The 22,403-nt window shown below is 37.6% G+C and overlaps 1 protein-coding gene and 1 pseudogene across 1 annotated transcript; both read left to right on the plus strand.

The window, feature by feature from the left end:
• Positions 1-5,094: 5,094 nt before the first annotated feature.
• On the plus strand, positions 5,095-20,403 carry LOC115589783 (uncharacterized). Its single transcript, XM_030430936.1, has 25 exons — positions 5,095-5,134; positions 5,244-5,373; positions 6,659-6,820; positions 7,445-7,582; positions 7,821-7,966; positions 8,422-8,525; positions 8,620-8,809; positions 9,219-9,350; positions 9,429-9,572; positions 10,617-10,752; positions 11,952-12,102; positions 12,480-12,616; positions 13,706-13,817; positions 14,166-14,229; positions 14,797-15,000; positions 15,230-15,375; positions 15,941-16,131; positions 16,376-16,497; positions 16,632-16,729; positions 17,088-17,224; positions 17,490-17,614; positions 18,311-18,456; positions 18,754-18,856; positions 19,294-19,430; positions 19,679-20,403. Exons 2-25 carry the CDS (start codon positions 5,244-5,246, stop codon positions 19,791-19,793), a joined length of 3,270 nt encoding a protein of 1,089 aa, XP_030286796.1. The 5' UTR covers positions 5,095-5,134; the 3' UTR covers positions 19,794-20,403.
• Positions 16,296-16,466, plus strand: LOC115590643 (uncharacterized; annotated as a pseudogene).
• Positions 20,404-22,403: the final 2,000 nt, after the last annotated feature.

Consider the following 22,403-nt stretch of genomic DNA (forward strand, 5'->3'; position numbering starts at 1 on the left):
ATTAGTTTATTGGACAGCAGAGTCACGGGGGAAAAGCCCAAAGTAGCAACCTCATTTGGAAACAAGCCCAAGATTGCTTAGAATAAGCAAGCTTGGCAACCCTGTCTCTTTCATCTGGTGTTCCTGGACTGGATCGACACTTTGCTGCCTCCCACAGTTCAGACCTTGAACTACAGCTCACTGACGGAACAAGAAGCTTCTATCAATCAGGCTTCACTCAGTGTTGGAGAGAGTGCTGTTGTCAGCTCAGCTGAAAGCTGCTCGGTTGTAAAGTTGTTGTTGTGCTGCTGTATTAAATTACTGTAATATACTGTGGTCCAGGAGGGCAGTACTGCATATTCAAAGACTGATAGGATCGACCCCGAGCATGGTTTTGAGTTTGCTCAGGTTGATTTGTGGCTGTTCATGTCCGGTTTCACAGAAATGTGACTCATTAGAGCCAAAATCTGTGACCAGCATGAGGCTGAGGATGAGGTTTATAAGTTTTTCTCTCTCTTTGATTAAAGAGGAAGAGCGGGTTGTTGATGCACCAAGTCTGGCTGTTGCTGTTTGCATGTGAGAAGCTGAACAAAAAAATGTATTGACTTAAATGATCAGTAGTCATGGGTTGGACCACAGCCATGTTTTGTGACTGTACCTGGCACATGTGAGACTTTATAATGCTGCAAAAATCAGACATATAAACACCTGGACATATCCTGTTTCGGCCTTGTGGTAGTTCCTGTTACAAAGGTGTAACTGGGACCACATATTGCCATGATGACATGGTGAAAATATGTTGCCTCTTTCCTTTTAAATTTAGCATTTTCAACACTGGCTCGACACTCAAGGCCGATCAGCTTGTCATTCCATTGGAATTTCTCCTGGTGGCAAATCTGTCCCTGCAGGGGACGGTGGTGTTCATACTTTTGTCCACAGGGGCCGCCACAATCAACAAAACATGAAAGTTCCTTTTAGTAGCTTTAAATTTAACTTTATACTATTCAGAAAAGGATCAATATCAGCAAAATGGAGATCAGCCATAAGGGAAGTCAGACAATACAATAAGTTATGATGGTAATGCGTAATTCAAATGCTACAGTTTTACAGTTTAGGTTTATAAAGTCTCTCTTTTTTATGATCTGTCAATTCAAGACAACTTATATATTTACTTTAATGCAACTCACAACATGGCACAGTATGGGGTAAATAATGTCAAGGTGAAATGTCACAGTGAAGGGCGAAAGTTTTGTCAATTCTGATAAAACCTATGAATGCATAAGGGACATTTGTAGAGTCCTGCCTCCACCATTGTTTGAATGTTCCATGTTGCCTTTTCCAGTTCGGTTGCTGAAAAGACTTCCACAAATAATACACCTGTGCTTCCTCACTCATAGCTCCTTGAAAAGCTTCTTTGTCCTCACTCCTGGAGGAGCTTCCATCACATTTTTTTTTTTTCATTTTATTTAATTTAGGTCAAATGACAAAGAAAATTGTATGGTAGGATTGATGATGTAAATTTACTTTTGGAAATAAGACGTGATGTTATATTCTGTACTAAATGTTGTGTCTGCCTTTCTGTATCTCAGCAGGGGTCATGATCCTAGAGAGCCCTGCACTTCCTGTAACAGAGGGAAACAATGTGACACTTCGCTGTATCTACAAGGCAAGATTTGCAAATAATCCTACTTCAGATTTCAACGCCACATTCTACAAAGACGGTGAATTCTTCGGTACTGAGCCTGCAGGAAAGATGATCCTCTCGTCGGTGTCCGAGCAACACAATGGCTTCTACAAGTGTGAACATCCTGAGAAAGGACAGTCAGAGCAGAGCTGGCTGTCTGTGACAGGTGAGCTGATCTTCTGCTCTCTGTGTGACACAACATGTCGGGCTCTTTGAGACTATTCAGAAAATTCAGTGTGATATTTGGATCATGTTTCATGTCTGAAACTGATGGATTTCTTCCTCACAGGTCAGCCATGGAATGTCTCACCTCCTCATCATCATCTTCCTCTCGTGTTGGTGTGCACCATCCTGCTCTTCATCCTCTACACTGCCATCCTCATCCTCGCCATATACACGTACCGAAGGTGGGCTCGAGGTAAGAACCCGTTTAATAGACTATTATTACGGCTGTACTGATCATCTCATCTGGTGTCCTCCTCCTCCACGTCAAAGCTTCAGGACAGAGAGTGTTCTGATTGGTCAGTAGTCTGGCTGTCATTCTAATATAAGCTCTTAACATGGCTCCTGTTAGCTGTACTGTAGGTTACCATGGTGATAGACCTCAATAAAATGGGGCCAGTGCGAGATAGCGGAAAACCAGAGCCGAGCCTTAATAAAGGGCAGCTAACCCACACAGCTCGCTATGTGACAAAAGTGTCAGTTTGTGGCTAAGAACAAGGCCAACAGAGCAGAACTGGTTGTCACAGCAACGTTGGTAGAAAGCAGGAAGTGAAACGAAGCCGTGCAAGACTGAAGAAAGGAAAAAAACGGAAAAAAGGTGGAATTAAATTCTTAAACTGACTTCAGACTTTCTCTGCTCTGGTTTTCCTGCAGCTCGAGCTGATGTTAAAAAGAGAGCGTCTGATCAATACTGAAGAAGAAGAAGAAGAAGAAGAAGAAGAAGAAGAAGAAGAAGGAGAGCCTGTTTGCTGCCCAACATGAATGGAAAGAAGCTGATATTCGTATTTCTTTATTTATCTTCTTTAAGCATCTCTTTGCCAGTATAGCACGATGCCTATATAGTGATGATGCATGCTACGGAGCCCCAGACATGACGTGGTCAAAAAAATCAATTAAATTGTGGCCTCGTAATAAGTATAATGTGCGCACAAAATACAAATTAATAACATTAATATCATTCCTGGACAGCTAGGTAAGCAAATCGAGCGCACCTTCTCTACAAACTGCAATAGCCTGCGTGATGTCCTTAAGGTCAGAGTCTTATCTTATTCTGTTCTAGTCAATATCTTATTGTCCCGCATTTAGGCAGTGCCTTTCACTGATCATCTCATTTGAAAGTAGCATCATGTGTGTCAGACTCTCATCTGAGGGAATACAGAGGCTGTATGAGCAGCAGCGTTTAATGATGCCTGTGAAGAACAGTGAATGGTTTTGGGTGTCACCTCAGCCTCTCTCTGTATTCTGTCTGTTGAGCATGTGAATGACCCTGGACTGCCATCTAGTGGCCAGTCTTAGCAAGGTATAAAAGGGAGGGGACTATGAGCCCTGTAAGCTCACCTGTAGGCATCCTCACCTGTGCGCATCTCAATCACATTCTCCTTTGTGAAATATGAAATCTCTTTATTATTCTAATATATTTAATTAAGTAGTAACTATTTCTATTCCATTCGTTTGCTCTACATTCTCAATTGTAATTTTAATTGTGTTCCTTTTATTTGTTCTGCTTTGTTTGTCAAAGGTGCTATATAAATAAAGTTATTATCATCAAGTTATTATTTGTCTCCGCTGGGTTGGCGCTGCATCTGTGCTGCTGAGTCGCTCCTTTGTCTGGATTATTTGTGGTATTCCAAGTAAGTTTGCTTTGAACCATGTATTGTAATCACGTACTATCTTTTTGTTGATTATGTTGCTGCAGTCAGTCTGCAGTTTGTTTTATTGTTATTAGGAGGCAGATGTCTCTTCAAACGGCACCTTCAACATAACAAACAATGAGCTCCCTTGGTAAAGTGGAACGAGGTATGTGGAACTCAAATTTTGGGCTATTACTTTTATCCTTGAGGTGTCTAGATTTATATTTGGTTGATCAAGTTTTAACAATGAGTGTAAACATGTTCTAATAAATGTATCTCTTATTTTATTATTGAATGGGGGTGAATGTATTGAGGGTTTGGAAATTGTAAATCAAATGTTTCATGTATTTAATCTAATCTCTTTATTTTCTTTCTGTATTTCCTCACACACAATAAAATGTAAGCACCCGTCATGAATCTCTGCGCCTCATTTTGTTGACGCTACTATGCCACTGAATACAATCGTAGAGAGTTAAAAGTTCACTATATTATAGGCCTAATTAAATAAATGCCTAAATGCGGGATAAAAAGATATTGACTAGAACAGAATAAGAAAAGACATTCATGGCGGTTTCTAGAGAAGGTGCGCTCGATTTGCTTACCCAGTTGTCCAGGAATTATCATTAATTAGTATTTCGTGCGCACATTATACCTACTTCGTGGCCACGAATTAGTATTTTGTGGCCACGAAGTATTATTTCGTGCGCACGCTATAGCTATATTGTGGCCACAATTAAACATTGTTTTGATCTGGGGCTCCGTACCATGCACTGAACCAACCACAAACATTCTGGTTCTCAAATCTGATGAGTCGTTTGTTTAAACATACAGAAAGATGGCGGACACATTGTAAATATGCTTGATGCTGTGTACCAAATATTATCTACATTTCTTATTCCACTGTAACGCTGTCCAACAGTTATATACTGTGTTACGATGTTTTGACTTCTGGGCTGAACTTTGCAATAAAATAACACACACACATTAACACATTAATGTAAAACATTATTTGGACGCCATTAGTAAAATGACTTGTAAACTATCAATTCATGGTTTATTAATATTTCTCATTATAAGACATATGTTTATTACATTTAAGTCAAATGTGTTACTTACCACCCTCTGTGGGAACTTGTGTCCAGTTTCCATCTGTGTGCTGCACTGATATTATTTCCTAAGTGATTATTGATCCTGTCAAAACACAGAGGAATGCTCAGATTTATACTGTAGTCTTTGAAATGTTCTATATGGGTGGTTGGGTAGATCTCAGGATGTCTAAAATCCTGGCTATGGCCCTGAACATAACTGCATTCATATTTGGATCTGATTCATCACATTACATCAGAGACAGGCAACCATAATGACATGGAGTGTTTTTATTACAATAAAAAACAAGTAAGTACATGTCATAATTCATTATCTATTTCACAAACTCTCTCTGGAGTCCTCATTAACAATCTGTGGTGTGTGTGCACTGAATTTCCAGCATAGAGAAATCCCCTCAGGCACTGAGTGCAACTTTAAGTTTCGTTTTCTCCAAAGCAGCCACACTTCACAATAAGCACACAAAACAGAAAGTAAACAGCACAACTGTTGCACTCCATCTTGCGCAAACAAGGTAAGTCTGTCCTACGCACAAATAGTTTAACTATGACAGCTAGAATACAAAGCAGATACAAGTTCATATATTATTACTAATAAGGACTTTCACTGTTTGTTTTTGTCAGATGGGTGCAGTATTCAACCTGCTGGAGCAGCACAGACTGCAGGAGTACTACAATAAATTTGTTCAGCTGGGTGTGAAAGACGAAAGAGATTTCCTTGATGGCGTCACAGATGAAGACTTGAACAACCTCGGTAAGTTTACTGAGTATAAAAGCAGTAAGTTTAACATTTTCTGATGAAAATATATCAGCTGTAGTCATGTACAGGCCTGTGTTATTGCTACATGAACGTCAGACTTCCAAATTTCCTGGAAGCATTATATACTGACTGTAAAGGAAACAACCACATGAGTTGTTCTCTGTTGTCTTGTGTAAATGACATGGACTTTGGTCTAGAGACAGATTAATGTTTGTACGTGTGTTTGTATGTGGGTATGTTTGTGTGTGTGAATGTATCTTCCAGTTATTATACTAAATTATGGGAATTTCATTCGTTATAATTCTCTTTTCTCTTCTCGTTGGTCGGTTACTCTCCAACTGGACTAAGGTGCATAGGGAAGCACAGTGATATGAGTATTTAATGTGGGTGAAAGGGGGTAGGAGTTAATAAGTAAGTAAAATAATTTTTTTTTATATTAGGATGGTGGTGACGATGATGATGAGGACAATGATGATTAACATGATGCTATTATTATTATAATATGAAATTATAGTATTATTGCTTTGTATGTTATGGCTGAGGTTATATTTTAGGACCCAAATGCAGACAACAAAGACAGGAAGTAGTAAAGTGAAGATGTATTTAACAAACTGTGCTGGAGAGTGATTTAGACAAGATGATGGGGGCTTGCAGGCAGGCAAGGAAAGTTGAGTGGAGCCGGCGTGGAGGAACCAATGAACAGAAGGCAGAACAGAACAGCACTGAAGATCACTGTAGAAGGCAACAAAGAGGAGGCATAAGCACAATGGCAAAAAAACAGAAAACACAAAGTAGTAGCACCACGAGGTCACTGTATTAGACGCAACTAGTTGATCCTCCTCAGGTGTGCCACTCTGCTGCGGCTGCTGCCACACCCACAGACACACAGAGAAGGAGCAGGTGAGGGAGAAAGGAGGGGGGAAAAGCATGACACTGAAAATGGAAACAGAAATGGAAATGGAAAGCTGCCACAGCAACACCGTGACATTGTTGTTGTTGTTGTCATTATTGTCACCACAATTACATGTCATTATATGTATAATGACTACCATGATTATGTCTAATAATTGGGATGATGAATGGGAAAAGAACAGTCATGTTTTTTTTTGTTTTTTATTTTGCTTTCCTCCCATTCCTTCGTTTGTCTTTGACTGGTGCATGTCTTTACATTTTGTCTGATAATGGTTTTCTCTTTTTTATATTTCTATTAACATGTTCCAAATAAACTAAACTAAATTAATAAAGGTATATTTATCATTCTGGTTATATTTCCCAACAGGATTAAGCCAGGTGGAAAGGAATCGTTTTTCTACCATGAGAAACACCATACGCAGACTCAGAGCTCCAGCACAGCCTGCTGCGACATCTGTGAAGAAGTCAATGGAGTCATTCTGTCTGCAGTACACATACGCCAAATGTCCTGAACCAAAATATATCAGAGGTATTGTTATTATTATTATTAAGCTCATAACAGAGTGTGCTTATATCTTGAAAAGAACCTTGTGTTAGCAGTGATAAAGCAAGTGCTCAGTCTGAATACAGAAAGAAGGAGGAGGCTGGTAAATCCTCCATTTCCTGAAGGTGTGTCGGAGCCTCTGAATGAATAACTCTCAGTCCCAGACTTGTACAACACATTTAATTACAGGCATTGCCTGTAAAAAAAAAACATTTAATGACAACAGTCAGCAAGTCTTTTCATATCATGGTCTGGTGTTCACTCTGTCCTCTCTGAGAAGACTTGAATCTATTGTGATGGAACGACAAGTCCTCATAACAAAACAATTGAATAGGTCGATGTCCAGCGAATCCTAAAACAACATATTTAGCTGCATCTTAGCATGCTGATGTTAGCGTTTAGCTCAAAACACCACGGTGCCCTAATACTGCTTTACATAGCCGCTATCATGACTCTAAGTCTTATTATTCAATGTTTTCTCAGTAATCAATGGTTGAGAGCCATCCTCTGATGTCATATCATACCACATCATGTTGATAAGCCAGAACACTCTCTGATAACACCTTCATACCATTTTATACTCTTACCAAGATCATTTTGAATTCACAGATATGGATGCGGCTCAAAACACAGTTGAAGATCTGATGTTGAGGATCCGTCACAGTGAAAGTGTTGATTCCTCCAAAGGCGTCTGTCTCTACACAGTGGATGGAATGCCTTTGACAGATGATCCATTCTTCAACACGTGTAAGTCTAAAATGAATAACGAGGTCACCCAGTGTGAATATTCACATTTCAGGACTGTTTTGTTGTTCAAATATATTGTGCTCATATAATATAACTGTTGTGCTGAGCTGCAAATCAGTAAAGACACATGTAAGAAGAACCGTTGAAAATACAATATTGAATGAGGCATCAGCAACCTTATTTTACCATAGTTCAACAAAGCATGTAAAGTGGTTATTTTATTTTTGTTCCCATACAGGGTCTTTAAAAGACAGACACATTAAAAATGGAGATTTAATCTACGCCATATTTACACCAAAGGAGAACCTGAACACAGCTCCTCAAAAGCGTGAGGTTACTGAAACCTACGGAGGTGATACAGTGCGATGCCACATCATGCTCAAGGTGAGTTTATATACAGCACAGTGCTGAAGGCCATTTAATCTCCTCAATTTAGAGGCTTTTCTTCTGTTAAAGTAAAATATATCACCTAAAAACTTGGAAATCCAACAAAACTTGCATTTTGAGTGAGTTTTTGACTCAGAAGATTGAACTGAAGACCATAACAATGACCGGTGATGCAGAGAATTTATTTCAACTCCAAAATACTTTCCCATTTATTTAGAAGTTGGTCATCCAGGTAATACACAAATATTATTTTCTCTAGACCTGGACCTGGCATAAACTCTTCCTATCCACGACCTTCATTTCATCACAGTTAGAACAAACTATATATATATATATATAGTTGGGAGGTTCTTGTGAACATGGTTGTTGGTGGGTGTGTACAGCAATGAGCATTAACTAAAAGTTAAGCCTTTAACCTGATTAAATCCCATTTTTTAAATATTGATATACAGGGCGACTTTGAGGTGACAGTGGATTTGGAAAGTGACACAATAACTACTTTAAAGAATAAGCTTGCACATGAAAGTGGAATCCCAGCACATGTTCTTCATTACAGGTAATATTGAATTTTACTGTAATGCGCACACCGTGTGGCTTTTGAACCCCTCATTGTTAATTCTAATTGATGTGTTTGTTAATCATACTTCCAGGGGCGAACGTGGCAGTGGCAACACATTGGAAAGTTGTGGAATCTCAGATGGGTCCACAGTCCATTTCTCTCTGTCCACGTTTTCTGAGGAGGTTCTAAACCAAGAAGACTTCTTCACTGATGATGTTGTTCCCTCAGTGCAGCAAACCCCAAATGGAATCAGCGTCTTCTTGTCTTCACTTTATATGATAGTAAGATGTGTTTGATGATATATCGTTTTTTTCCCTGAAGGAATAAAACACCTAAGATAATAAATAGCATTCAGGAATTACAGGACTGGATTAACTGATCGTGTGTTATGTATTTATACTGCCAATAGGTTATTTGAGGGGGGTTGACGGCAAACACGGTCCCACTTCTTAACAAAATGACTAAAATGTGTCCTCCCCCTCGTGAACTTTGGGAATGATTGTCTTAGTCTAAAGAAGCTAAGAGAAGTTGTTGTGTGAACACTGCTCCTATACACATAGGGAAGTAGGGAAACATTGCCTTTTTTAAGAAACCCGTTCTGCTCTGAAGAACAAAAAAAAACAATCATGTGCACAATCATGTGCACAATATACTCAGTAATTCTTTTAAATTATTTTTGTTCTACTCCAGAAAAACAAAGCTCCAGGAGTTCCATACAAGAATTTGATCGGCTATATTCGAAAACTGACTGGATGTTACCCTCTGGCCCAAAGTTTGTATCAGTTACTATTGAGGAACGAGAACCTGTCCAGGAATCAGAAGGTAACCTATGTGATCATTTGCCTCGAGAAAATATGATTTTCTTCTTCAGGTAAAAATGTGTTATTTCTCTCCCTGTAGATCGCAGTAGTCGAAGGCTTATACATGCTGTTCAGAGAGCTTTTGCCACAGCTTGGAACAAATCGAGGAGATAAGATCATCGAGGACCCTGATGTCTTTGAGTATTCAACATACTGCTGGGCACATCTCCTGTCAGAAGCAAAGGTATTTCCTCATGAGTTTGGAGGCAGAATCTCAATACAATACTGCCTTAAGAGGGGACTGTGTAGTCCCTCTTAGGTCAAGCTCCTTTGGTCAATTATGTTTCTCTGTAAGAGCATCTAAATTATGGAACCAATTGCCAGTGGAGATTAGAAATTGCACCTCCCATCATACATTCACTCACTGTCTTAAAGCCTGGCTGTCCTGTAACCCATGGTGGTTTGTATGAATGGGTGTATGGTTATATGTTTAATGTTTTAATGGAGCCAGTCTGTTGGAATCATGTTATACTGTTATTATCTGTTACTGTGTATATTCTTTAATATGTTTATATTATTTTTTTAGCCACCCTGTGCCTAGCTTAACATCTTGCCAAAGGACTACAGTTGAAAATTAGCCTGCACAACACTCACTAGCACATTTACAGAATGTCCTTTATATAAATAAATGAAATAAAATGAAAATGAAAAATGAGAATTTACACAAGTGATGAGGTGTCCAAAGGGTGGGATGACACCAACAGTGTGTCAACAACCCCAGTACACCCTAGACTCAGATCTGCCTTAGCAAACAGTTCTTACACTGATCTATTGTAAATATTAATGTCATGTTTGTAAGTGAGCTGCAGCCTGGATGAGGGTAAATCTGTACAAAGAAAATCGTAATTGCTAGTTCCCCCTGAGGGTCAAATGAAGTTTTTGAATTGAATTGAATGCTTTAGTACTTGCTCTTGCTGCGTTGAGAAATGGTTAAAGAAATCTTGGCGTGTTCGTAGAATATATAATAGAAAATGTTCTTAACTTCCCAGATTGAACACTATTGGAGCACAAGACCCTGTTGTGTTGCATTGCCTTGGAAATATATAATTCTGGGCTACATTGTAGTCATGGATGTTGTCATGAAGTTTCCACTGTCTACTGTGTTAATTAAATATGTTTTTAACATAGAATGACCTGATTGATTGGTGACCTGCAGCTGTACTCAAAAATTTTACAGCGGAGTGATAGATTACCAGTTGAGTGTTTCTGCCTTGTATTACTTCGACAGAAAGAGACAACAGAACATGAGAACTACGCACCATTTTCTCTGATGTCTGAAGAAGGCAGACGTTTCTGTGATCCAGTCACTGTACCTGGAGTACCAGGTGTCCTTGAAAGAGCAGTTGTGCTTCAGAAAATCCGAGGTAATGTCAAATTTAGAATAGCTCAAAATTACATGAGCAGATCTGCCAATATGTAGACATTTTACAAACCATTTATTAATTTTGGCTGGTAAGAGCTGCTTCGTTGTGTAGGTACAGAAGAGTTTAGTTGTGTTCATATCCACTTTATCAATGCTAAGGGTGAATATATCTAGGTAGCCTGAAACACCAGATGGGCTCTTCAACAGAACAGTCTAGAAAGGTCAGGGTTCAAGTTATGATGGAGCCAATGTGAGCCCATGAAAGCATTAAAATCACTCTAAGGGGTCTCTAATACCTTACCAACAACCGTTATCTTTAATCATAACGGAATGAATTCTTGAATGTAATGAGTGTTTTTGCATTAATGATGGGCAAATGTTTAGAGGAACTGTGCACCATATTCTCTCTGAAAGACAGAGACCATGCCAGTTTTTCTCTCTGAGGTCTGCGTATCATGGTTTTGCCTCTGCATGTCCTTCACCGAGCTTACGCAGTCACCTGACATGCAACTCCATAGAAATGTTCAATAACTGACTGTGATTGATCCACTTGGGAGCATCCCATTTTCAAGCCTCTGCTCCCGTGCGTGGCAGTGGTGTTAATGACAATTTTGTTAGCCGGCTGCTGCTCCTCTTGGGTTGACTCTCAGTAAGGCAGTGAAGAGAGGCTCTGGCCAAGAATGAGTGGACAGGCTGAAATCTGTAGGGTGGGCTGCCTCAAAGAGTAGTCCAGTGGCAAATGCCAGCTTGCTGAAACAAGGTCATTCAAGCTGGGTTTGTATGGCAAACTGGCCCTCCCTGCAGACACTCAAAGTATAGTGTAGTCACTTCAGAATAGACATTTCTCTTTTGAATACAGCTCTACATCACATACCAAACCAAAGGAATGGTCATTTCCAACAGCCCAAAAGCATATACACCTGACCTACAGTGTCACAGTGCAGTGGACTAAAATGAAAAATAATGAGTGTGAGTTTGTCTATCTACCAGCCATCTCAACTACTGCTATCATGAACCATATCACAGTTTAACAGAACTAAAGCTGTCAGTTTTCATGGTGGTATTCAAAGTAGTGGTGGCGCTTCAAAAGGCTTTGAAAGAAAAGCCTGGAGGTGGAGCTGGGGGTCAGCATCTCTCACTGAGTGAACATGTCTGGTAATTATGGCAAATTGTATTTTGACGTTCTCTTCTTTTGTTAAGATGGCGAGAAGATTCCAAATTGCACTGACGAGGCTCTGCGAGAAACATCAATCAGCAGGGCCACGGACATTGAGAAGATTTTGCTCAGCATTCACCCGTCAATTAAAACATATGATCTCTGGATTTCTCATGACAGTGTGACAAGTCAGAAGTATGTATATATGTCAGAAGTATGTATGTATGTCAGAAGTATGTATGTATGTATGTATAAATTTCATGCTCATGAAAGCAACAACACAGACATAGTTGTCAACAGATTCTCACTTGTAATGCACAGACTACTTTATGCCCAGATAAAGTAGTATGTTAAAATAATGGTAATAATTGTCACTTTCTAGGTAGTTGTCCAAACTTATCAGTATTATTTTTTCTAATGATTCTTGACCACACGCTGTGTGGGCAGTGTAAGATATTTAGGTTTAACAATACACTACTTCAGAAATGTACTTCACCTTATCTTGTGTTTGGTAAGTTGATTCTGTTTCCAAAGTATCCATGTAACTCAGTAAGTAACCCATATAATTACAGCTTTCACATAAATACTAACAAGAGTTTTGGAGACATGGCAGAAGAAATGAAGGCGTTCCCTCAGCTCAGCGTGACTCCACCACTGCTTTTGAAGGATCTTGGACTGAGTGACCCACACCTTGTTTTCCTGAGTAAAGGTACTACAAAAATCTGGAGGGCTGTTTCATGAATCTGATGCTGATTTAAATATAAATTTATGTTAAACATAGTTACAATTAAACATTGTCGATAAATAGTATCAATTTAGTCCTGCCTCTTTATGACTTACATAAGCAATGAGCATTAACAAGAAGATTGGTTATTTATTGCTATAGTTATTTTTAATTGCTGTTACCTGGTCAGAGCTGGATAACTAACAGAATCAAAGCTATTTTTATGGTGGCATGCTGAGGATGAATTGTGGAGTCTGGTGGTACGGCAACAAATCAAAGTTTAGGATCTGTTCTTTCTGGCAAAAAAGCACTGGCAGTGAACTTGGATCACTGAGTTGAAGCACTAGTGCCATGCAACGGAGGGACGACTACACTGTTAATAAGCTCACAATGCATGGGGTGATAAACGTGAAGTAATTTTTATGTACATAGTGTCAATTCACAACAAAACTCATGACATGATACTTTTCAGGTGGAGCTTGTGTAGATTATAGTCTTTAAAGCACAACACACTCCAGCAACATTCAGTGCACAGATGATTGGCTTCCACAAATGGATTTTCCTCTCTCCGTTTCTATCTGATAAAGCTCAGGAAAGACAGACAATGCTCATAGAGTAGCTTCCCCAACACTGGAAATGATGTTCCTAGGTACCATTAAATGAACATATGAAGCTGCCATTTCACTGTTAGGAGGATTTTTTTTTTTTAAATGCTCGGTTTGTTTGTATTGTGACTGGACCTTTCATGTTGACTGTAGTTCTAGTTGCCCTCGAGTAGGTTCTAACATTTGTCACAGAAGTCAAAAACAAGTCAAGCGTGTAGTTGAATTAAATCAGTGCAGTGCCAAAATTTATCCCAAGTCAGACTCAGGGTTATGAAGGGAGGTCAGATTGCACGTAAACAACCTTCTCTCTTTCTCCAGAGTTTTTGCCCAAACTCAAACTTTTTACATGAATTTGTGCAGTTTCATGGGGCAGCCACTGTATTGTCCAAGTAATGTTTTTGTGCTGCCTAGTTTAGCTAAAGAAACACTGTGTAATGTTATTGACTGCAACTACTTTTGTTTTTGGCAGACAACCTTGGTGTCTATTTGACTAAAAATAAATTAGCCCCTGCAATGATCGAAGTGCGCGATTGTCTGGCTGGCAAAGTCAAAACTATCGATGTGGATGCATTGGCAGCAATGTGAGTACAATATTCTGAATTCTATTATAGATGAAATCATAAGTTCATCACAAAGTTGATCCTGGCATATACAATGGGTTCAAATCTATAACTAAAATGTGGCTTTGAATGTACAAGTGGCAGCATCTGTCCTTATTTTCTTTTACCAGATTGGCAAAGCTACAACAAAAATATCTCAATTGGTCGTACAATTCTGACAAATGTAAAAACATATAATAGATAATAAATATATGCATTATGAACCTATGAACATTATTTTTTTAGATTAACAGAGTCACAAAAAATTCCCAGTCCAATCTTTTTAGATACAGAATATATCACCTTAACACTTCTTCACTTTTCATGCAGAACTGGTGACCATAGAGATGACCATTCATTCGTCACAACTAGGACTCCAAAAGAAGCCATAATGGTAATGTTGAAACTTGAAAGCCTGAAAATCTCATTGCACGATCTGGGGGGGATAAAAAAAAAAGCAGGAGTTGTTTGAGAACAGCTGTGCAGAGACTTGTTATCAGCAGAATAATAGTTTTATTAAATTATAAAATGTTTTATTCTGACCATTCAAGCAAATTGCAGAAATCATACATAACAAGTTCACGATCCACTCAAGTTTTTTAAATGCACACTGAGTAGGATCCAATTTTGAGCTGGTAATCTATGAGTTAGAGTCTGCATATATCATTCATGCTAACACTGTACAATAATGGTACCTTGATTAACATTAGTTAATGAGTGATGCAGTAATACAACTAACAGTTTAAGTAAGTAATATTTAAAAATGATAAATTGGTATATCACTTTTTCATTACTCTTTCTAATGAAACTGCAAAATGTTCCAAATTAAATAATTGCCTTTCTTTTAACACGTACTTAACAATAAGTCATCTTCTAAGTCTTTATTTAAGACATATACATAATGTGATGGGAAGTAAATAGAATATATGATTCAATCATTTCTTGACTTACATTTCATCAGGTGCTGATAGACACAAGCTCATCCATGGCAGAAAACTGCTATGGAAGTGTGGAGATACAGAAAATCCATGCCGTCAAAGAGCTTTTTGACAACTTTGCCACTCGGACCATGGCTTATGATTTTCATCATGTCATTGGCCTTGCCAAGTTTGACTCCACAGTGGAAATCCTCCACACATTTACAGAAACACTCGAAAAGTTCAAGGTAAATGCAAAACAGTACACATCTTCAAACCATAATAAACATTTAGTTTAGCAGATCTGTGTTCAGGTCAGTACTGTACATCTGAGTCTTTAGGTATTTACAGAAATGTTAGTGCTGAAGGTGAGATGTGATCTTTCTTTGTGGGTGGCGTACAGCTTGGACTCTGCCATGATACAAAATGCAAATAACCCCTTAATAGACACTGTTGTTATTTTTTTTACTTTTCCAGGAACATGTGCACACCCTCAAGGCATCAGGAAATACAAAGCTGTATGATGCACTGCAGCTAGGAATGCTTGAGTTGGACAAGGTCAAGAAGAAGTTTCCAGACTGTAAACTTCGCATTCTTTGTCTCACAGATGGAGAGGATGTTGGGTAATTTTCTTTGTCTGTAATAGTATCGTATTTCTTATGATTTCAATGCTAACATCAGATAGTTGGGTGGCTATAATGTATCATTTACTGTAAACAATCTGTCCCAGCTAGCTCTTCAAATGCAGTTTTTAACCAGTCCGAGGAGTTTTGGGCCAGTCCGGGAAGAAGGTTAAGACTCGGTTTTAGGTTAAGTTTATCATAAGGTTTAGGTGAAAGTGAATTAGGCATTTCTTAGTGATGGTTCAAGGGATAGTTAAACCCCAAAATTCTCCCGCCCCCCATTTTCTTTACCTGTCACATTAGCTAGCTCAGTGGTGATGCATCCTTTCTTTCGAGCTGTGATGTGATTGGCCAGTGAAGTTTGTTAGAAATAAAATAATTCCTACAGCCGGAGGTCTATGGATTATCTATGAAGTATGATTTCTGGAAAGAGACATTGTCATTTCTTTATTTTTAGGTGAACCGTCTCTTTCAGATTAGGTTTTGGGGTTGGGTGTTACTGTGTTATTTTAAGCATACAAATGTTAAATACATGCAAATTGTATTGTGCATTTTTTGTGCATAGATCCTCAAGTAAGCCAGATGTTGTTACCGCCAACCTGATCAAATCTAACATCATTGTGGATTCAATTCTTCTTGGAAATGTGGGATTCAGGATGCTCAGGTTATTGCAATCAATGCTAAGAAATACTTCACAACTACAGCCAGGGGCTCCTGATACTTCTTGCATTCTGCGCGGAATCAGCAACGCAACAGGTAAAGTATGAAAGCATCAAGTAACATTTATTTTCTAGTACCTTAAGTTGACGAATAGGTTTTACATTTGGTGATATATAATACTGAGATTAAACTCAGAGTTATGAGTTTAATCTTCGAGCTCTGCGATCAAAGAGTTCAAAATCAGTTAAATCGTTAATCAGATCGCTTCTCTGCCTTTTGGCTAAGATCAATTGTTGTATCTGTTCTTATCAGTTAAATTATTAATCAGTGTTGCTTTCAGGAGGTTGCTGTTTCAAACCAGAGACGAGCAAAGATGGTTTGAAGCTTTTTGAGATCGAGACTGTTCTCTCTTTGGAGATGAGGAAACCCAAGAACAAAGCCGATCCATCGACCATCACTGTTGTTAGTACACCAGTTATTGTCTACAATTTTATTTGAATTGTCTGAGTGTACAGCTCTGTCACAATAATTTGTTTAAAACATGTTAACTTTGTACATTTTAATGTTTTCACTCATTTTCACTTGATAATTTTCAGAGTTCATTAGAAGCAATCAGTGCTGCTCATGGGTATGATAAATCCCCAGAGGTTGTCTTGCCAAGCGAGATGAACAATAAAGTGACAGTGACAGAGAGGTAAGCGACAGAATAATCTTATTCCATGTCATTTGGAACAAAAAAAAGTTCCTAATGTTTTGTGAAACTACAAAGGCTGAGTTCAAAGGCTCTCTGTGATGTAGGTGAACTTTTTTTAGAGATCAAATGCTTTCTATTTAGCAAAGATATTCCATTTACTGTGATGTAAAACATTGGGAAGTGTTCAAAATCTTCAAATAAAAGACTCAACATTTCTGTCAGTCGACTGACAAATTAATTGACAATTGTTTTAGGACCAGCAGAAACTTCTTTGGGCACTTCCTTAAATAAAAGGAGACTGCAATGTAAAGTCATACAAGATGTGTGTTACTATTGAGGTGCTGATCTTTCAAACTAGTGCTCTGAAAAAGAAGATCCAGGACACCAGAGTTGGACAGATGATGGAAAAGGACAAACGTATCCTGGAGGAGCTGAGGAGTCTGCACTGTAACCCACATCCCTACTTCAGTATCTTTCCATCAGAGGCTGACTTCAGTAAGTGGCATCAAATGTTTTCATGACTTTTTTAGTTTGTTAGACTTGCATTCTAAATGTTGATGATAGTTTTTATCATCACAAACACTTCCGATACTAAAAAATAAAAACAGGTTAATACATTGTCATCAAGCTTAAGGTAATGTTTGCAGACCCCATTTTATACTGTAGGTCAGTAATCAGTTAATTTACTAAATTGATTCTACAACATTGAAAAGTCAACCCTGGAACACTTAATAATCAATCTTGCTTTTTAACGTTTCAGCATTCTGGAAGATTGTCATGGAAGGACCTCCAGACACACCTTATGAGAAAGGAGTCTTTGAGTTGTTCTGCCAGTTTGGTCCTGACTACCCAGTGAAGCCTCCACTGGTTCGCTTTGTCACACCTGTATCCTGCCAGCAAATCAACAGCTTCACCTATTCAGCCCAATCAGGCCTGATCAGCCTCAGTTTTCATAAGTAAAGATAGAAAAAGATAAAACATTTGTGAAAGAGTAATGGTTAAAAAAAGTACTGTTAAAAATGCTAAAGTGCTTTTAAAACTTGTGTGATTTTGCTAAAAATAGTAAGCAAAAGAATGCTTTAATTCATGAAAGTACATGGTTAAAAACATAACATCATAAGTAATTATAAAGGTTAAAAAAGTGGATTAAGGTGAAATTCATTGTGATCTGCTGATCGAGTGATCCGTTATCTGCTACTCTGGTCTTCTAGAGAAACAAGCATAGAGTGATAAGCTAAAAGGGATATCTGTGTTTAAAACATAACTAATTCCTTATGTTATTTTGGAAAAGCTCTCTGATTACTGTTTTATATTGTTTCCTAAAGTGTTGGTTGGTTACAGGCGAGAAGCCAATGATGGCAGTTCAAGACTGTGTTTCTGTATTTGTAAGAAGAACATTAACATTAAGGGAAGTAAAGTTGTAACATAAATGTAAATGTTAAGTGTAAACAAATCAGTGATATGCAGAAACAGACATTTCCAACTTTTATTCTGGTGATTGAGTTGTGTCTCCAGAAGCTAGCCTGAATTGAAATGACTGTAAACAATGCACACAGTTGCATTTTCCTTAACCTGAACAAGGTGTACCACTGCAACATTAACAGTGTGGGCCGCATCTGTCACAACATATTCGACCGGAACTACAACGCCCAGATCACCATGAGAGATATCCTCAACGCTGTCTATGGACTGCTCATCATCCCGGAGCCTGAAGATCCGTTGGACAGGTTAGATCCCAGAATACACCTGTTGTTTTCAATTTAACAATTGAGGACTTTTGATTGTGCTCCCACCTGCAAACTGTTGTTATTTCCAATGCAGATCAACTGAATGACACATCCCTCTGCTTTCATTTCAGGGAAATGTTATAACCATAATCACGAACACATTATATTTTAGGCCAGATGATTTACATGGGAACGGACAGAATTATTAAATATGTAAATTAAAATTTTAATTTAAGACATTGATGATGTAGTACACTAATTGTAATTTTAAAAATACGTATCGTCACATACTGGCAGCATCCTGGCCGAGGAATTCCTCTCCAACCGTGAGAAATATGAACAAGAGGCCAAAAAACACACAGAGGAAACTGCCGCTACATCACGGGATGTCATGGAAAAGGTGAACGAACAGTGGCGTTAAGAAAAGACAACAAAAGCAGGAACTTTTAATAACACAAACCAAACCAATACTTAAGCAAATAATTTCTAAGATGTTGTGCAATAAAAAAAATCTTTTAACAAACACTTTTATAATTAGCTTTTTGACTTGATTCTGTGGACATTTAGAGGCTGTGGCTGATGATATCATATTAGATGATATTGTGATGTTTAAGAGAATCAGTCTGAACTCTATCAACACCCTTAAAAATCTATTAACAAAAGCATATAATGCACATATTGACGAAAAACAGTAAGTAATAAGCTGCATTAGAAGGCCACACATTTTAAAGACAGGGGTTGCCAAACATCTGACATATATGACCCTTTTTTATGATGTATCACATATTTGGTATATGTCATGTTAATATTTACTATCTTTACTTCTGAAATTGAAAGAAATTGGTGGATCCTGGGAAACAGCTTGTACCGCCTCATCTAATCTGTCCACTCACCAACAAGCTGTTTGTTGATCCAGTGGAAACAACTTACGGAACAGTGTATGAACGAAAGGCCATCGAACAACATCTCAAAGAGTAAGTCAATGAATTTTGAAGTTATTATTGTTGGGGTCTTATTTTATTTTAATGCCCCGAAACATTTTTGCTGCATCACCACACTATAAATCAATAAACACGTAAGAAAAATGTTATTTGTAACATTGGGTTGCATAATGGGAAGTGCAAGATCCAGTGTTTTTCATGACTTAAACTCTTATGAAGGCTTAAACTTAAATTATTTCACACTTCCTTGTATTTTCTAATAATTAAACACTGTTTTACAGACACAAACATGATCCAAAGCGTGGCCCAGCAGAACCGCTGACCAAAGCTGATCTCAAACCAGCCAATGAAATGAAGAAAATGGCGACAGACTACCGTTCTAAACAACTTCGGTAGAAGTTGTTGTTGTAGCTACAGTGGTGGCATCATGTTGATATACAGTAAATACAGGGTGTCACTGGTAAAATATGGAAATCATAAGAGATTAGTTACTGAGAGCAAGTTCCCGCTCACATGATTATCACATGTAATGCATTAAGAAAACATAATCAAAATGACTTACTATTAATTACTGTACCCATGTTACACTCAAAGTATGTAGCAGAGTTAGAAGAATCTTATATGATTTAGATTTTCTGTCTTCATATTGTTTTATTTCATTTGAATGATGTTTGACATCAATTGGACCAAATGTTTTTAATGACTACACTGAGGTCAGTAAAGTGATGCATGGTGTCCAAAAGTCAGGACTGTTATCTGCTTTAAATTTGATAATAATTAACAGGTGTTTTGACAGGAAGACGGCGCTCACATAGCAATAAACAAGCCTGTTATTTATCATTTATTTAGAAACAAACATAATATTATTTTATTCTTTATTTAATGTTTGGTAGGGGTTTAAAATCAGAGAGCTTTATTGTTGTTCTTGCTTCAGCAGCCACTTTTGCATATTACTCAAACTGTTTTGGGATAAAAATGTATACTGAAAATAAAATCTGTTGATAAAGTTTGTGTTAAATCTTTATAGTAGGAAAGGCCAAATCAGCAGGCAGAATACACAAAAAACAGAAAAAAAAATATTCTGGCATAAATAAGATGCATGTTTTAGCTTTAATTTGACTTGAGATCTTATTTATTTTGAAATGTTAAATTTCAAATGTTAATTTAATGATATTAACACATATTTGAAAAGCACCTATCACTAATTCTCACTAACTGAATTAATGTAAATAAAATATTAAAGATCCTGCTTGTAAGAAAATTAATACCTGAGACTCATCAAATGCTAGCTTTGGGATGGCAGCCAGTCCGACCCATAATGAGACTCAAAAATCAACTTTTCTTACAAGTAGCTCACTTTTATGTTGAATAGAACATTTTCAATAAAAATACTCTGTGTTTTTATGCATCAAAAAATATTTACTGGAAAAAATGGAAATGTTCTTATTGTTTGTTACAGACTGTTCATGCTATTTTACATTGGAAAAATAGAAACATCCAGGGAAAATCTGTAAAACGAACAAAAAAATTCCATAAAATAAAAATAAAAAGTTTGTATTACAGTTACAGCCTAATTTGGTTGAACAGCAGCTGAACAAACGCACCTTAATCTTTCACATATGATGTTTGTCAATAAAGTGTCAGTTTGTTGTAATTAAAGTCAAACATCTTGTAGTTGTGTGTTAAAGTTCAGTGAACTACATCGTCTCATCAACACACGTCATCAACACCAACATGGAGCCAACTGGGCTCAGAAAAGGTCATAAAGAAGATGAACATCACAATAAATCTACTCATACTGACAACTGCAGTTTTGTGAAAAGAGAACTGGTTCTGGTTCAGTTCTGTGAGCTGCTGATATGCAGGAGCAGCTCTACAATGTTTACTTAGGAGACTACGTCACTAACGACACTGTGTCGTCTTTATAATGACGTGTTTTCAGTCTGATATTTCATTTCTTTGATGACAAACTGACAAACATCATATGTGTGATTCATAACACAACTCATTCAGGGTCAATAAACTATTAATCTCTCTTCATTCACTGCCAGACAAAAAAAAGGTCCCATTAGGGAAACCAGAAGGGGCCCCAGCTCTCTGTAAAAAAAATTACACATATTCGTAAAAAAAAAAAAAAAAAAACACAAAATAAAATGAAACACATTTGTTCAAGAAATATATATTTTGGCACATGTACATAATGTTCCCTACATCAGTGCTTACATACATTGTCATTGTGGACATGAGTTATCATTTAAAGCCCTAGTGTCATTCCCTTTTATTTTGGTTTTTCTTAGTTTCTCCATGGAAACGATGAGATCAAACGTTGTCTAAGAGATGTTTTTTTTCTTGGATCCAGTTAAATAATTGCACTTTCTTGCTAAGACAATAAGTTCATTAAGCAGCTTTGGTCTTGGCAGCCCTGGTAAAACAACGCTGTCCAGCATCTTCACACATATTATGTTACAGAATTGTTCTCCTATACAGAACTACAAATGAGTGCTTTGTCCTTGAAAACAATGCATATAAATTCCAATGGACACTTTACATTGAGAACACAGAGATTATCCACTGGGCCCAGTTTTGTTTAGAATTTGAGGAAACTGAAATTGTATTTTGTGAATAAGCGTACCAGGGAATAAAAAGGTTCCATAACAGTAAGTAATGCATTATTGTGTTTTTAAAGTTGTAGTATGAAACTGTTACAGACAAAACAGACGTTTTTTTCACACATTGCTGATGAAGACTCTCCCCTCCAGATAAATCTCCACATATTTTGCAGTAAACCATTTAAAAGCACATCAAAGCATCACAATAATAAAAACAACCACAAAATAAAATTAAAAAAACAACACACACATACACATCAATATAGCCAGCAGGGGACTACATTTCTCCACTATCTATGAGGGTACCTCTGTTTCTGGTCATTTTGAAGAAACAAAAATACAATAAAAAAGCTTTTTTAACGTCCTTTTACGATAATATTACTTCAAATGTGTTCTA

This window comes from Sparus aurata, chromosome 10, assembly GCF_900880675.1.
Source record: "Sparus aurata chromosome 10, fSpaAur1.1, whole genome shotgun sequence".
NCBI classification, from domain to species: domain Eukaryota; kingdom Metazoa; phylum Chordata; class Actinopteri; order Spariformes; family Sparidae; genus Sparus; species Sparus aurata.

Bases quoted from the DNA above. Each gene is read 5' to 3' on its own strand.
- LOC115589783 (XM_030430936.1), top strand. From the start codon at position 5,244: ATGGGTGCAGTATTCAACCTGCTGGAGCAGCACAGACTGCAGGAGTAC. The intron at 8,810-9,218 runs GTAAGATGTGTT...GTTCTACTCCAG, and splicing joins TGTCTTCACTTTATATGATA to AAAAACAAAGCTCCAGGAGT. The intron at 13,818-14,165 runs GTGAGTACAATA...CTTTTCATGCAG, and splicing joins GTGGATGCATTGGCAGCAAT to AACTGGTGACCATAGAGATG.